We start from the raw sequence: 13,774 nt of genomic DNA on the forward strand, positions 1-13,774 counted from the left end.
GCCTGACAGACCCGTCCTTTTTGGGAACCACAAAAAGGTTGGAATAGAACCCCTGAGCTTTCGTGTTCCGGCACTGGAACAATGACTCCATTGTGCTGGAGCGATTTGATGGCTCCCAATAGAGTCCTTGCCTGGGTATCCACCCCGGGAAGCCGGGAAAGAAAAAACCGTCTTGGAGGGTATCTGAAAAATTCTATTTTGTAACCTGAGGCCACCAATTCCTTTACCCATGCGTCGTGAGCGACATTGACCCAGATGTGGTGAAACCAGAGTAGGCGGCCGCCCCCCTTGCTGTGTCGTCTGGTAAAGACCTAGAGTCATTTGGCCGACTATCTTTGGGATCTGGATCCCCTTGATCTGGGCTGCTGAGTACGCATTCTCCCCAATGGGTTGGCTCTATATGAGACCTGACGCTCCCTATCCTGGTTGGGGCGGCCTGAGATGGCGGAATTGTCCCCTGTAGTCCACCCGGGGGTTGCGAAAAGGCCCGAAAACGTGCCTGAAACGGGTGACGAAAAAGAGTTTTGACCTTTTGTTGAGGGAGAAACCCGCTCTTTCCTCCTGTGGAGTCGGAGATAAGTTGATCCAACTTCTACCCAAATAGGCGGCCGCACTAATAAGGCAGGGAAGTCAAGGACTTCTTAGAAGTAGAATCGGATCGCCATGTCCTTAACCATAGTGCTCTTCTGATAGAAATTGCATTCGCGGCAGCAAGTGCCGAGCAATTGGCCGCATCCAAAGACGCATTGATTACACAGTCTCCGGCCATCGCCATCTGACCTGCGACCTCCGAAATCTCTGCAGGTAGATCATGCGCCTGCGCGACCTTGTTTAATGTTTCTGAACATGATATCATAGCCTTGACTACCCAAGTTGCTGCGAATGAGGGAGCGAGCGTGGACCCTGACGCCTCATATACTGAGCGAGCTAAGCTCTCTATAAGGCGACCCGTGGGATCCTTAAAATCGAGGAAACCCTAGGGACGGATAGCAGGGTCTTAGTGGCTAGGCGCGAAACCGGAGGATCCACCATCGGGGATTCCACCCATTTTTTACGGAGGTCCGGAGCAAACAGATACCTTGTTTCGAGTGCCTTTTGACCCGAGAAACGCCTGTCTGGACGTTCTCTGTGCCGCTGCACTATGTCCTCAAACTCTGGGTGAGAGGAAAAAATTCTGTGCGGGCGCTTCACTCGCTTAAATGCCACTTTATGCCCCGTAGCCGCTGCGGGATCATCCTCAATCCCCAGGGTCTGATTGACGGCCTCTATGAGGCTGTCCACTGTTTCACGTGACCCTGGAGTGTCCAGGTCAAGGGATCGTCCGAGTCGCCATCTGAGGTCTGCTCGCTATCAACCACTGGTGACAGGGAGCAAGAAGCAGAGCTCACGGACGCCGAGGCACCGGGAGACACCGTATGGGTTCGTTTCCCCACCGGGTCTGCCTGGAGTGAGAGCGGCCCCTGCAGGCCGGAGGCTCCTGTGAGGTAGAGAACCCCTCTAAAACAGGCAAGCCACTGTCCCTGCCCCTATTTGGGGCCCGAAGGGACTCAAAATCTCTCGTAAGTGACGCCATAGGTTGCGACAGTGATAACGCCCATTCCGGGGCTCGGTCACATTGGAGGGCTCTTGAAGGCGTTCGGACTCGCAGACTTCGCTCTGCACCCGCGGAAAAAAACGGACCGACAGGAGACACTTACCCCAGTCCTATCCTGTGTTCAGCGTGCGAGGCGTCACTTTATCTGCACGCCAGCACTGTGGGCAGGCCCCCGGGCGGTACTTCCTTTTGCGGCCTAGCTTCGGCCTGCAGCCGGGGCCTAAATTTTTTCGGCGTCCGCCCAGGCTATGGGGAGTGGGGCCACCGTGACGCCAGAATCAAGGATTGGACCGGACGCCCGTCTCTGCTGCTGCCCGGGAGAGGCCAAGGGCTCCAGCCCTGCGCCGCTGCAGGAGCCCTCCCTGGCCATCCACCTTCGTCCATGTCAGGTAGAGGGGAGGGGGGCCATATGAAACAAGGACGGTGCAGGCACCCTAGCTCCATCTAGCCCCTTCAAGGGGTGAGGAGAGGGACCATCCGCCGCCTTGCCCCACCGCAGTCTTAGTATTGGTGGGGCAGTGGGGGCTGCACGGACTACGCTTGTGCCTCTGTGCAGCCTGGAGTTTCAATACCCTCGGGTGGACAAGGCTAAGTCTGGCATCATGTCCCACGATGCGGGAGAGGATACGTGGAGGGACACTCACACGTGCTCGCCCGCTGCTGGTTTGGGGAGATCGGACCCTTTCAATAGGATCTGTCACCCCCATCTCATCTTCATGCGAAAAAAGGGAACATCCGGAAAAAAATCCCCGTTGCGGGAGAGGATACGTGGAGGGACACTCGCCCATTGTTGGTTTGGGGAGATCGGACCCTTTCAATAGGGTCCGTCGACTCGCCCCTGTCTTATCTTCATTTGAAAAAAGAAAAAAGGTCAGTCTTGAGACAGAGCGACGTGTGCCTCCAACAGACACTAAGCAAAAACTGATTTCCGCCCGCAATAGGGGCGAGGGTGTATATGGCGGAGGAGGAGCTAACCTCTTTTTTTCACTTAGTGTCAGCCTCCTAGCGGCAGAAGCATACACCTCACAGTATCTGTGTTCCCCAATGAGGCGAAGGAGAAAAAAAGATTTGTGATGTAATTTAAGGATTAAAGGATTATTATCTTATCTTATCTTAATTTCTTGTTCAACCTCCTCTTTTACATTTGTCCAACCGACAATCCATTACACACACATAGAAAGATAGATGATAGATAGAAAGATAGATGATAGATAGAGGACGGATAGATCGATCGAGGACGGATAGATCAAGATCTATTTATCTATAGATATATCTATCAATCTCATTCTTTCTCTCCATCTATCACATATTTATCCAATATCTATCCCATATCGATCGATCGATCGATAGAAAGAATGAGATAGATATATTTATAGATACATACATAGATATATCCATGTATCTATAGATATATCCATCAATAGAAAAATAATCGGTGTTAGGCTGGGGTCACACTTTTCGAGAAACTCACACCACAATACCCGGCACTGCTGCCGGCTCTCGGACTGGAGCACTCCGCTGCATAATAATAATAATAATCTTTATTTTTATATAGCGCTAACAAATTCCGCAGCGCTTTACAGTTTTCACACATTATCATCACTGTCCCCAATGGGGCTCACAATCTAAATTCTCTATCAGTATGTCTTTGGAATGTGGGAGGAAACTGGAGTGCCCGGAGGAAACCCACGCAAACACGGGGAGAACATACAAACTCCTTGCAGATGTTGTGCTTGGTGGGATTTGAACCCAGGACCCCAGCGCCGCAAGGCTGCAGCGCTAACCACTGAGCCACCGTGCCACCCAGAAATACATTCAGCCGCACACTCCAGTTCCGAGTGCCGGCGGCAGTGCCGGGTATTGAGGTGTGAGACTTGTGCGAGTTTCTCATAAACTGTGACCCCGGCCTTAAACGCAATATCTGTTTAAGTTAAAAAAAAAAAAAAAAAAAAAAAAAAAATGGAAAAAAAAAAATTGCGTGGGCTATCCAGCCCTGTCAGTAGCTTCTCAGCATCACTTTAAAGTACGACAGGGAGGGCTTCTGAGGATTAGGCGACTGCTATTTATGCAATTTCCTGCAATATTCATACACTCATCATCGGGAGAGTCACTGCAGACCTGGAGCAAAATATAAAGCTGAACAAATCCTTCCATTCGTATGAAATGGAGCGAACGCCACATGTACGAGTGTAGTACAGCAGGAGCGTTACATGAGCAATTACCTTCATATTGTAAAGTCTTTCTGGATTAGGCGACATATTAAAATCTGCGGCAGAACAGACGGCCCCCGTGGAGAAAGATACATGGAAAATGGCTTTTTTCTATTTTTTGTACATTGTGCCCACGTACTCCAGCAATATCTGCTCCCTTGTCTACTGTCATGGGGAATGATTAGGTACAAGGCACAGCGAGCGCTATAGGAAAATAGACTTCTAGCAATATTCTGTACCTCAAGGAAAATACAATACGGAACGCCCGGAATAAATGGAAATCCACACAAATGACTGAAAAGTGATTTTCTTGTGGAAATTCTTCCTCAAAAAAATAATTGTGGCGGAGACAGCAGACTATGAATATAGTACACAAAATGTAGTATTAAATATAGTATGGAACAGGAATAATGAGGGCTCAGTATAATGCCTTAATTTTGCCACACTGAGCAAACGTGTCCTAAAAGGAATCTGTCACCTTGTTTTTGCCATCCTATCTGAGAGCAGCATGATTTAGGGCCAGAGACCCAGATTCCAGTGATGTATCACTTACCGGCTGCTTGCTTCAGTTTTGATAAAAATCACCATTTTATCTGCTGCAGATCTACCAGTACACTGAACGCAGAGCTCTGTGTAACCCCGCCCCCACACCGATTGGCAGCTTTACACAGAAACCTGCCAGTCAGTGGTGGGGGGGCGGGGTTACACAGAGCCCATGAATATGGAGGACTACATGGCAGCAGGTTTAATAGTCCTGTAGTGATAATCTCCTCTGGAAAAAACGGATTTTATACAAAACCACAGCAAGCAGCCCAGTAAGTGAAACGTCATTGGAATCAGAGTCTCTGCCTCTACCTGATACTTCTCTCAGATTTGTGGACAAAAATTTAGTGACAGATTCCCTTTAAAAGGAAATTATAGCAAATACATCATAATACAGACATGTGACATATAGAGCCAAGTCAAGTACATTTATGCAAGTCATGGACCTCCAAAGCCATTTCTAATAAGGGGTATTAAATTGGATGGGGAGACTTTCACCAATCCTGAGAAGAGTAGTGCTGGTCCCCTTCTGAGCTTTTCAGGAACAATATCAGGTGCCAGTCCCTTAAATGGATAACACTGTGGCGTTCCTGCCAGTAACCGGGGCTCCGCAGTGCGCACCATGCTGCGAGCAGCAGCATCAATGGTCTTTTTTTATTCCTACTAAGTCCGGTAGGAGATCTCACTAAATATGTGACAGCCTTCCCTGATTGCGCATGTGTATAGAGACAGAAGATCCTCACCGATAAGGACCGCCCACTGGACTCCTTGATGTACAACCCTGCCCTTTTTAAGTTTATTAATTACAAGTTATAGGTAATTATGTTATAGGACGTTATGTCAGTCTACTCATCTCCTCTTAGCCGATAATATTCTGCTGGTTCAAGGTTCAATTGGACATGATCACTTTAAATCAATAAAGCCATAAAGACGACTATTCCATAAAGCAACAAACAGGCAATCCCTGCATGTGTTGCGGCTGTTGAACAGTCATGAGATATGGAGCCGTGGCGACTAGAAAATATATTTTTCGAGCATGCTGCAGTCACTGTTGGCACCGGAGCATGCTCAGATAACACCTCATCCCAGCACATTCGCTCATCACTAATAAAAAGGTTTTGTGCGCTAAAAGCTAATAAGAAAATATTGTCTCTGTAAAAAGGAACCATCTCGTCCCCAGCCAGATCTTCTAACTAGATTCTCTCTGAAAAGCTGAACGTCTATACTGGGCTGCAATCACAACAAAGCTATAATTCCTTCCGCCTGGGTTAGCGCAACATAAATCAGGTGACCGGCTCTTTAAGAACAGTCAGAGCCAAAACTCTGAGGGTCCTTAATATACATTTATATATTTGATAACCAATATGAATGCACATCTCCTTTAAAATCAAAGAAAAAAAAAATGGAAGAGAATTAAAAAAAAAACAAAACAAAACAAAAAAAAAAACCCCGTAGCCGTGCCCGATGTGATGCTGACTTGCTGGTAACCTCGCAGCACCTGACACAATGATGTATGACATTTGTATTCGACGCATAAACCGCTGACAGTTTGATTCATTTTATTATAATAACATCGCATATTTTGGCATATCAATTGTGCAGATTTTCAGGAATAACCGCAGCCACGGAGATTGTGCTGAGAACCCAACACCTTTCCAATCCGAGTGCTGCAATTAACAATTAATATCACGCTGCTACCAGAATCTTAAGAAAAAGTGTTAATTAACCAATTCTACCAAAGGGGGTTTCTTCCTCTGCGGGGGATGTGCGCGCGACTGATACCGATGGCGAGATAGCAGTGCTGTTCCGGTTACGGATTTTACTCTGCTGATTACCTAGATACAGAATTGTACATACCGTATATACTCGAGTATAAGCCGACCCGAGTATAAATCAACCCCCCTAATTTTGCCACAAAAAACTGGGAAAACTTATTGACTCGAGTATAAGCCTAGGGTGGGAAATGCTCCATAGATTATTCCCCCATATGGTGTCCCCAGAAGAAGCTCCATAGATTATTCCCCCATATGCTCCCCCATAAGAAGCTCCATAGATTATTCCCCCATATGCTGCCCCCATAAGAAGCTCCATATTGTTCCCCCATAAGAAGCTCCTTAGATGATTCCCCCATGTGCTGCCGCTGCTGCAGCATGTAAAAATAAAAAAAATGACATACTCACCTCTCCGTCGCTGGGTGTCAGATTCTCACCTGTCCTGCGTCCATGGCTGCTCACCGCTATCTGCCACGTCATCGGTCAGTGACGTTCAGACTGCAGGGGGCGCGGCGCGCACTAAACACGCCACCGCGCCCTCTGCTGTCTGAAGTCACTGACCGATGACAGCAGCAAGCAGCCATGGACGCAGGACAGGTGAGTATCGCTATACTTACCCGTCCTGACGTTGTCGCTTGAGCCCCCAGCTTCTCCGCGCTCTCTCTTCCTGCCTTCAGCGGTCACGTGGTATCGCTCATTAAAACTCATGAATATGCGCATATTCATGAGTTTTAATGAGCGATACCACGTGACCGCTGAAGGCAGGAAGAGAGAGCGCGGAGAAGCTGGGGGCTCAAGAGACAGCGTCAGGATGGGCAAGTATGACCTGACACCCCCGCCCCCCTCCCACCCCCCGCTGTATATGACTCGAATATAAGCCGAGAGGAGGACTTTCAGCCCAAAATAACGGGCTGAAAATCTCGGCTTATATTCGAGTATATACGGTAATTATTATTATTATGCAATTATATAGCACCATTTATTGCATGGCGCTTTACATGTGAAAAGGGGAAATAAAGACAAGTATAATAAACATGTGTAAGACAAGGGACACACAAGTACATAAGAAGAGGGGACCCTGCCCGCGAGGGCTCACAGTCTACAGGGATGGGTGAGGATACAGTAGGAGAGGGTAGAACAGGTCGTGCGGTGCTTCAGTAGACCGAGGATCATTGCAGGCTGTAGGCTTGTCGGAACAGGTGGGTCTTCAGATTCTTCTTGAAGGTTTCCGTTGAAGGTGAGAGTCTGATGTGTTTCGGCAGAGAGTTCCAGAGTATGGGGAAAGCACGGGAGAAGTCTTGTATGCGGTTGTGGGAAGAAGAGATAAGGGGGGAGTAGAGAAGGAGATCTTGAGATGATTGAAGGTTGCGTGCGGTTAGGTACCTGGAGACCATGTCACAGATGTATGGAGGAGACAGGTTGTGGATGGCTTTGTATGTCATGGTTAGGGTTTTGAATTGGAGCCTCTGGGCAATAGGAAGCCAGTGAAGGGCCTGGCATAGGGGGGAGGCTGGGGAATTGCGGGAAGAAAGGTGGATTAGTCGGGCAGCAGAGTGTAGTAGGATGGACTGGAGCGGAGCTAGAGTGGAGGCCAGCGAGTAGGAGGTTGCAGTAGTCGAGGCGGGAGATAAGAGCATGCACTAGTGTTTTTGTGGTTTCGTGGTTGAGGAATGAGCGGATACGGGAAATATTTTTGAGTTTGAGACGGCAGGAGGAGGCAAGGCCTTGGATAAGTGGTTTGAAAGAGCGCAGAGTCGAGGATCACCCCAAGGCACCGAGCGTGCGGGACTGGGGAATGAAAGCAGCCATTGACATTGATGGATAGGTCTGGTGGAGGGGTAGAGTGAGATGGGGGAAAGATGATGAATTCTGTTTTGTCCATGTTCAGTTTGAGAAAGCGAGCAGAGAAGAAGGCTGAAATAGCAGACAGACATTGTGGGATTTCAGTCAGTAAGGAGGCGAGGTTGGTAGGTAGATCTGCATGTCATCGGCATAGAGGTGATACTGCAAACCGTAGGATTCTATGAGCTGTCCCAAGCCAAAGGTGTAGATGGAGAATAGTAGGGGTCCTAGGACAGAGCCTTGAGGAACACCAACAGACAGGGGGCGAGGGGAGGAGGTGGTGTGTGAGAGGGAGACACTAAATGTTCGGTCTGTTAGGCATGATGAGATCCAGGATAGGGCCAAGTCTGTGATGCCAAGAGATGAGAGAGTCGGTAGCAGGAGGGAATGGTCTACGGTGTCGAAGGCAGAGGACAGGTCCAGGAGAAGGACAACAGAGTAGTGTCGCTTGCTCTTGGCGGTTAGTAAGTCGTTAGTGACTTTAGTTTGGGCAGTTTCAGTTGAGTGATGCGGTCGGAAGTCAGATTGTAACCGGTCAAAGAGGGAACAGGAGGAGAGGTGGGAGGACATTTCAAGATATACATGCTGTTCCAGTAGTTTTGAGGCGTAAGGGAGAAGAGATATCGGGCGATAGTTAGACACAGAGGATGGATCAAGGGAGGGCTTTTTGAGGATGGGTGTGATTGAGGCATGTTTGAAGGATGAGGGAAAGACACCATTCGTAAGTGAAAGGTTGAAGAGGTGTGTTAGAGATGGGATGAAGACTGTGGACAAGTTAGAGATGAGGTGAGACGGGAGTGGGTCGAGGGCACAAGTGGTGAGGTGTGATCTTGACAGAAGGGTGGAGAGCTGATCTTCTGTCATGGTGGAGGAGCTGGCTTTTGCAGAACAGGGCTGAGCAGCTAAGAGGGGCATTGGGGGCTGCGGGCCAAAGTTTTGTCTGATCTTGTCGATCTTCTGCTTAAAGAAGGAGGCAAAGTCTTCAGCAGAAATGAGAGGAGGGGGAGGAGGTGCTGTGGGACGGAGTAGAGAATTGAAAGTGTCGAAGAGTTGTTTAGGGTTGTGAGACAGGGAGGATATGAGAGATGCGAAGGAAGTTTGTTAAGCGGCAGAGAGCATGGACTTAAAGCTGGCAAGGGACTGCTTATATGCGCTGAAGTGCTCAGTAGAATGGGTTCTCTTCCATCTCCGCTCAGCGGCCTGGAAACCCGTCTCAGTTCTTTGGTCAGGCTGGTCAGCCAGGGCTGCCTGTTGATTGTACGAGTTTTGCTCTGCGTGAGGGGGGCAGCCGAATCAAGTGTTGCTGTTATTGTGGTGTTATAAAAAGTGGCAGCAGCATCTGTGTCATGAAGGGAAGCTATGTCTGTAAGAGGGAGAAGGGACTCAGAGTGATTGTAAATTGAGGTGTTTGAGATTCCTGCTAGGGTGAGCGAGTTTATGGAGCGGGGGTTGCGCAGTAGGAGAGGAGAGGGAAGAGAATGTCAGTAGGTTGTGGTCAGACTGGAGGAGGGGTGAGTTATTGAGATTAGTGAGGGAACAGAGATGGGTGAAGATAAGGTCCAGCGTGTGACCATCTTTGTGAGTGGCCGCAGAGGACCATTGAGTGAGGCCAAGGGAAGCCGTGAGCGATAGAAGTTTAGAGGCAGCCGGGGTGAAAGTGTCAATGGGGATGTTGAAGTCACCCATGATGGTGGGGATGTCAGCAGAAAGGAAATGGAGTAGACAGGTGGTGAAGTGGTCGAGAAAGGTGGAGATGGCTAGTTCTGGGGGGGGCGGTAGAGGACAGCCAGTTGGAGGTTGGAGGGGGAATAGATGCGGACGGAGTGCACCTCGAACGAGGGAAGAGTAGCGGAGGGTGGCAAAGGAATTGGGTAAAGGAGCAGGTATCAGAGAGGAGCAAGTCAACTCATCCACCATGTTTGTTGCTGGGGCGAGGGGTGAGAGAGAGATGGAATCTGCCATAGGAAAGCACAAATGGAGAGGCTGTGTCATCACGTGTCGCAACAACCGCACAGGAGCTTCGAGAGAGAGAGTGCCAACACCGCAGTGATGGCAAGGGGTTAAAACATTTTGATCAAGAAGGGGTTATCCTAGTAGCAGACTTTAATTGTCTAGGTGAGTGTGTTTTAGGCATGCTCTGTGATCTGCGCAGAGGTCACTGTGCAGGGAGTGGGAAAAAGTATGCCACCGTGAAAAGTGGATCTGATTTTATACATCTACTGGTGATAAAGAACTTCAGTTACATCATGAAATATTACAAAAAAGTTAGTAAGAAATAATTATAACTTAAAGACTTGAGTCATACTCAGACATCACATTCTCTTCAACTTAAAACACGTGAATCCAGATTCTATCCTCCTAACAACTATCCAAACATTTGCAACTGGCTAACTAACAATCTCTTCCCTCTCACTGGTGGGCTGTGGACTTGGTTCTGTGTTAAGGATATTCTAGATTTTCTTTTTTTTTTAGAAACCCAAATTGCCACAATGTTCACAGATATACTCTTTTGACATTATCCATTATAGTGGAATCCTGCCAACTGAAAAATGCCCAATACATTAACAACAACATGGACTTTGACCCGACAATCTTCCAAAATCATGGCCTCCAGTTTGCGGTACATTTTCTCTGAAGTTGATTTCACAGGTAACTTTGAACGGGAGTCACCTTCAATCGACTTCTTACCCCATTTAAACCATTAGGCCCAAAACTTTACTTGGTAGCTGGAAGGTGCATCATCACCATATGCCGCAATAATCCTTTCATGGATTTCATTAGACTTTTCTTCTTTTTTAAAGAATTTTAATCAAGGAACAAAATTCCCAAATCCCTCACTGTTTAGGTAGAGCCACACTGTACTGCACTTGCCATCCTGTCACTTCCAATGCTTTCATCAGACTTACCTTCAACTGTGTCTGTTCTCAACATGAACAGAAAACCTCAGCTCTCTAATACGGAAACAACATGCTGGGGTAGATTACTTATTGGACACTCCTTATATAGTTGACCAAGTAGAGACGCATCAAATTTATCAAAGGACCAAGTTTGTTGGTCACGTCTATGATTAGCGACTATGCGGAAGCACTGAGAAACAAACCTAGAGTGCCTAGAGTGTCGGGTCTCTGGCTCTACCTGCCCCACTTCACTTCTCATGGGTTTTGTATTGTGCTGATTTGTATGTGTGGTTATCATTTGGGGTGGTTATGGAGATTTTCTCTGTCCACTTAGACCCTCTCTAGCCCTTAATGGTCTGGCTGATCTGGTTGTTGATGTTCCCTATGCCTGATCTTGGGCTGGGGTACCTCTACGCATATATGAGGTCTATTTAGTGTGCATTTCTATCTTTTTTGTACACCTCATAGTGATCTGCATCGTCTTGGGTTTACATTATCCCTTGTACTGATTTTTGTAATTATTGGGTTGGAATTGCATCATTTTATCATTGTATTTGTATATTATTGGTGTTTCTGACTCATATGCTCTATATTACCTATGTGTGGGCTTACTAATTCTCCTATTGAGAATCCTGTTTACATGGACCTAGGGATATAGGCATCATTCTCGGTGAGGGTGATAGTTGGTAGCAGGTGGGTTGCTCTATTATGAGCATTGTATTATTTGTGTATGTGTCACATTTGTGACCATTTTTAATGTTTTTAAGAATTTTTGCTGTTTCCGGTGTTTAATAAAATTTGTATTATATATGCTATGTCCTATTCTGGGTGATCCCCTGCTTATGGCGTATTTCTTTCTCTCCTTTTTGTCAAACATATGCAGAAGCACTGGGAGCCACCTCCTACCTACAGGCACACTCGGCACCTCTTCTGATTAGCTGGAACAATTTCTTTTTATGTGGTGGCTTGGAATGAAGTTGAGCCAAGGATGTCAGGAGGGAGGAGATTGTTCCCATAGCTTCAGTCCATTGACTACAGATTACTGGTATGGCCGATGGGCCAGGGTCCTGAGAATTGATTTGCACCAACTCAACACAGTAAGCTTTTCACGTGTCCAATGTATACAATGACTATGCACCAGGAACCTTGCATACAAGAATGGCAGTAAGGAAGACCCCCAATTTTGACAATCATCCAGTAACATGGGGTTTTACCTCTTTAAGGCAGTTCCTCCAGTAACTATATATTTCTATATACTGTTCCTCTGATTTCTGCACAGAGGATGGTGACAGTCTTACAATTTGCTTTTAATTTGCTAATTCTACTAAAAAATGACATGTAGAAACCGGTTGCTCTGGCAATACCTACATCGAACAGCTATATATAGAGCAGTGTTTGTGAATGTCCCCTACAGTGCATAATGAAGAACAAAACTCTCCAGAACGGCTTTGCTCTGCCAGGAAATCATCAAGCTTTCTAAGGCAGAGCAGTAACAATGATCACTATAATCAGTTTTATGAGAAAGACCTCCAGGCCTCATGTTCTCATCCACCGACTAGTTACGCCAAGATTTCCCACCACCGATACGTAGGACGCCCGGCAAGACCACAAGTCTGACCAACATGCTCAAAAAGGTTACAGAAAATAGAATAAAACAAAAATAAACATAACTGTATGAAGTCTCATGGTCGACGAATATTCTTACCTGGTCTTGAAGAGACATCACAGGGTTATTTTTGGTTGTGTTAATATGAAGAACGTGATATTTGTTTTTCGCACACAGGTCATAGGCAATGTTTGTGAATGAAGTGCTGGCAGTCTTAGGAACCCTATTATAAATAATCAAAATGTCATCGTCTTCATCGAGCGGAATGTCTTGTCGGGATCCATCCATGGAATGGCGCTGTTCTATTTCCCGGACTTCATGGCGCGCGATGGCCCTCTCTGAAATACAGAAATATAGAGGAATATCAGTAACACTGACAAGGTATGGACTTGGAGCAGAGATTAAAGTGGGCCCCACACAACTAGGCCGGACAATCCTGCGAGAATTGACTTGTGTGCTAGACCAATATTAAAAGCTTTAAGGCAACCGAAATCTCCCGAGAGACCACATTTTATGACACACCTTAAAGTATCTGTATTAGATATAAACGGATCTGCCAAAATACAAATTCAACCAATCACATGGATTTTACAGGGAAATTCGATTTGCAGTGAAATTATTCGACATGAATTGAGTGTTCCTTTTATTCGCAACCTCCCAGAGAAAACTTATGTAGAATGTAAAAAAAAACAAAACAAAAAAAAAACCAAAAAAAACAGAATTACCTACTCACCTCGCCGCTCACCTGTCCCGCTGTCCGGTCTTCAGCACCTCCTCTTTCCCTCTTCCCTCACATCCTCTTCACTCTGTACCAGGACTTTCAGCACAACTAGGCCTCTGATGTCTTTGGGCAACATGCCGTCACTTGGGCAATGGTAAGGCAGATGAGATGTCAGAGGCCTAGTCATTCTGGAAGTCCTGGCCTGGAGTGAAGAGGCTGAAGAAGATGCGAGGGAAGAGGAAAAGAAGGAGGTGTTGAAGATTAGTTGGTTGACAGGACAAGTGAGCGGTGAGGCATTTAATTTTTACCTTCTCCATTTATTGTGCTCCGGGGTCTTGAGAATAATAAGGAAGGAACACTCAATTCGTATTTAATAACTACTCTATGAATCGACTTTCCCTGTTAAATCCATGTGAAGTTATTCGATAAGAATAGAGTGCTCCTTATTATTCTCAAGACCCTGGAGCATAATAAATGTAGGATGTATTTTACTTTTTTTTTTACCTCACCCCTCGATTGTTCTGTCCACCGGTCTTCAGCACCTCTTTTCCCCTTCGGTTTCTTCACTACAGACCAGGACTTAAAGCAC

At 46.8% G+C, this 13,774-nt stretch overlaps 1 protein-coding gene across 1 annotated transcript in view; it reads right to left on the minus strand.

The window, feature by feature from the left end:
• LOC141085885 (heparan sulfate 2-O-sulfotransferase 1-like) overlaps positions 1-12,820 on the minus strand; it is a 52,366-nt gene extending 39,546 nt beyond the window's left edge. Inside the window, exon 1 of the mRNA XM_073571499.1 lies at positions 12,564-12,820. Coding sequence (XP_073427600.1) covers positions 12,564-12,752 — 189 coding nt within the window. The 5' untranslated portion in view covers positions 12,753-12,820. The remainder of the gene's footprint in view (positions 1-12,563) is intronic.
• Positions 12,821-13,774: the final 954 nt, after the last annotated feature.

Source organism: Dendrobates tinctorius, unplaced genomic scaffold (genome assembly GCF_039654945.1).
Source record: "Dendrobates tinctorius isolate UK_male_01 unplaced genomic scaffold, ASM3965494v1 ptg000029l, whole genome shotgun sequence".
In the NCBI taxonomy this organism is placed as follows: domain Eukaryota; kingdom Metazoa; phylum Chordata; class Amphibia; order Anura; family Dendrobatidae; genus Dendrobates; species Dendrobates tinctorius.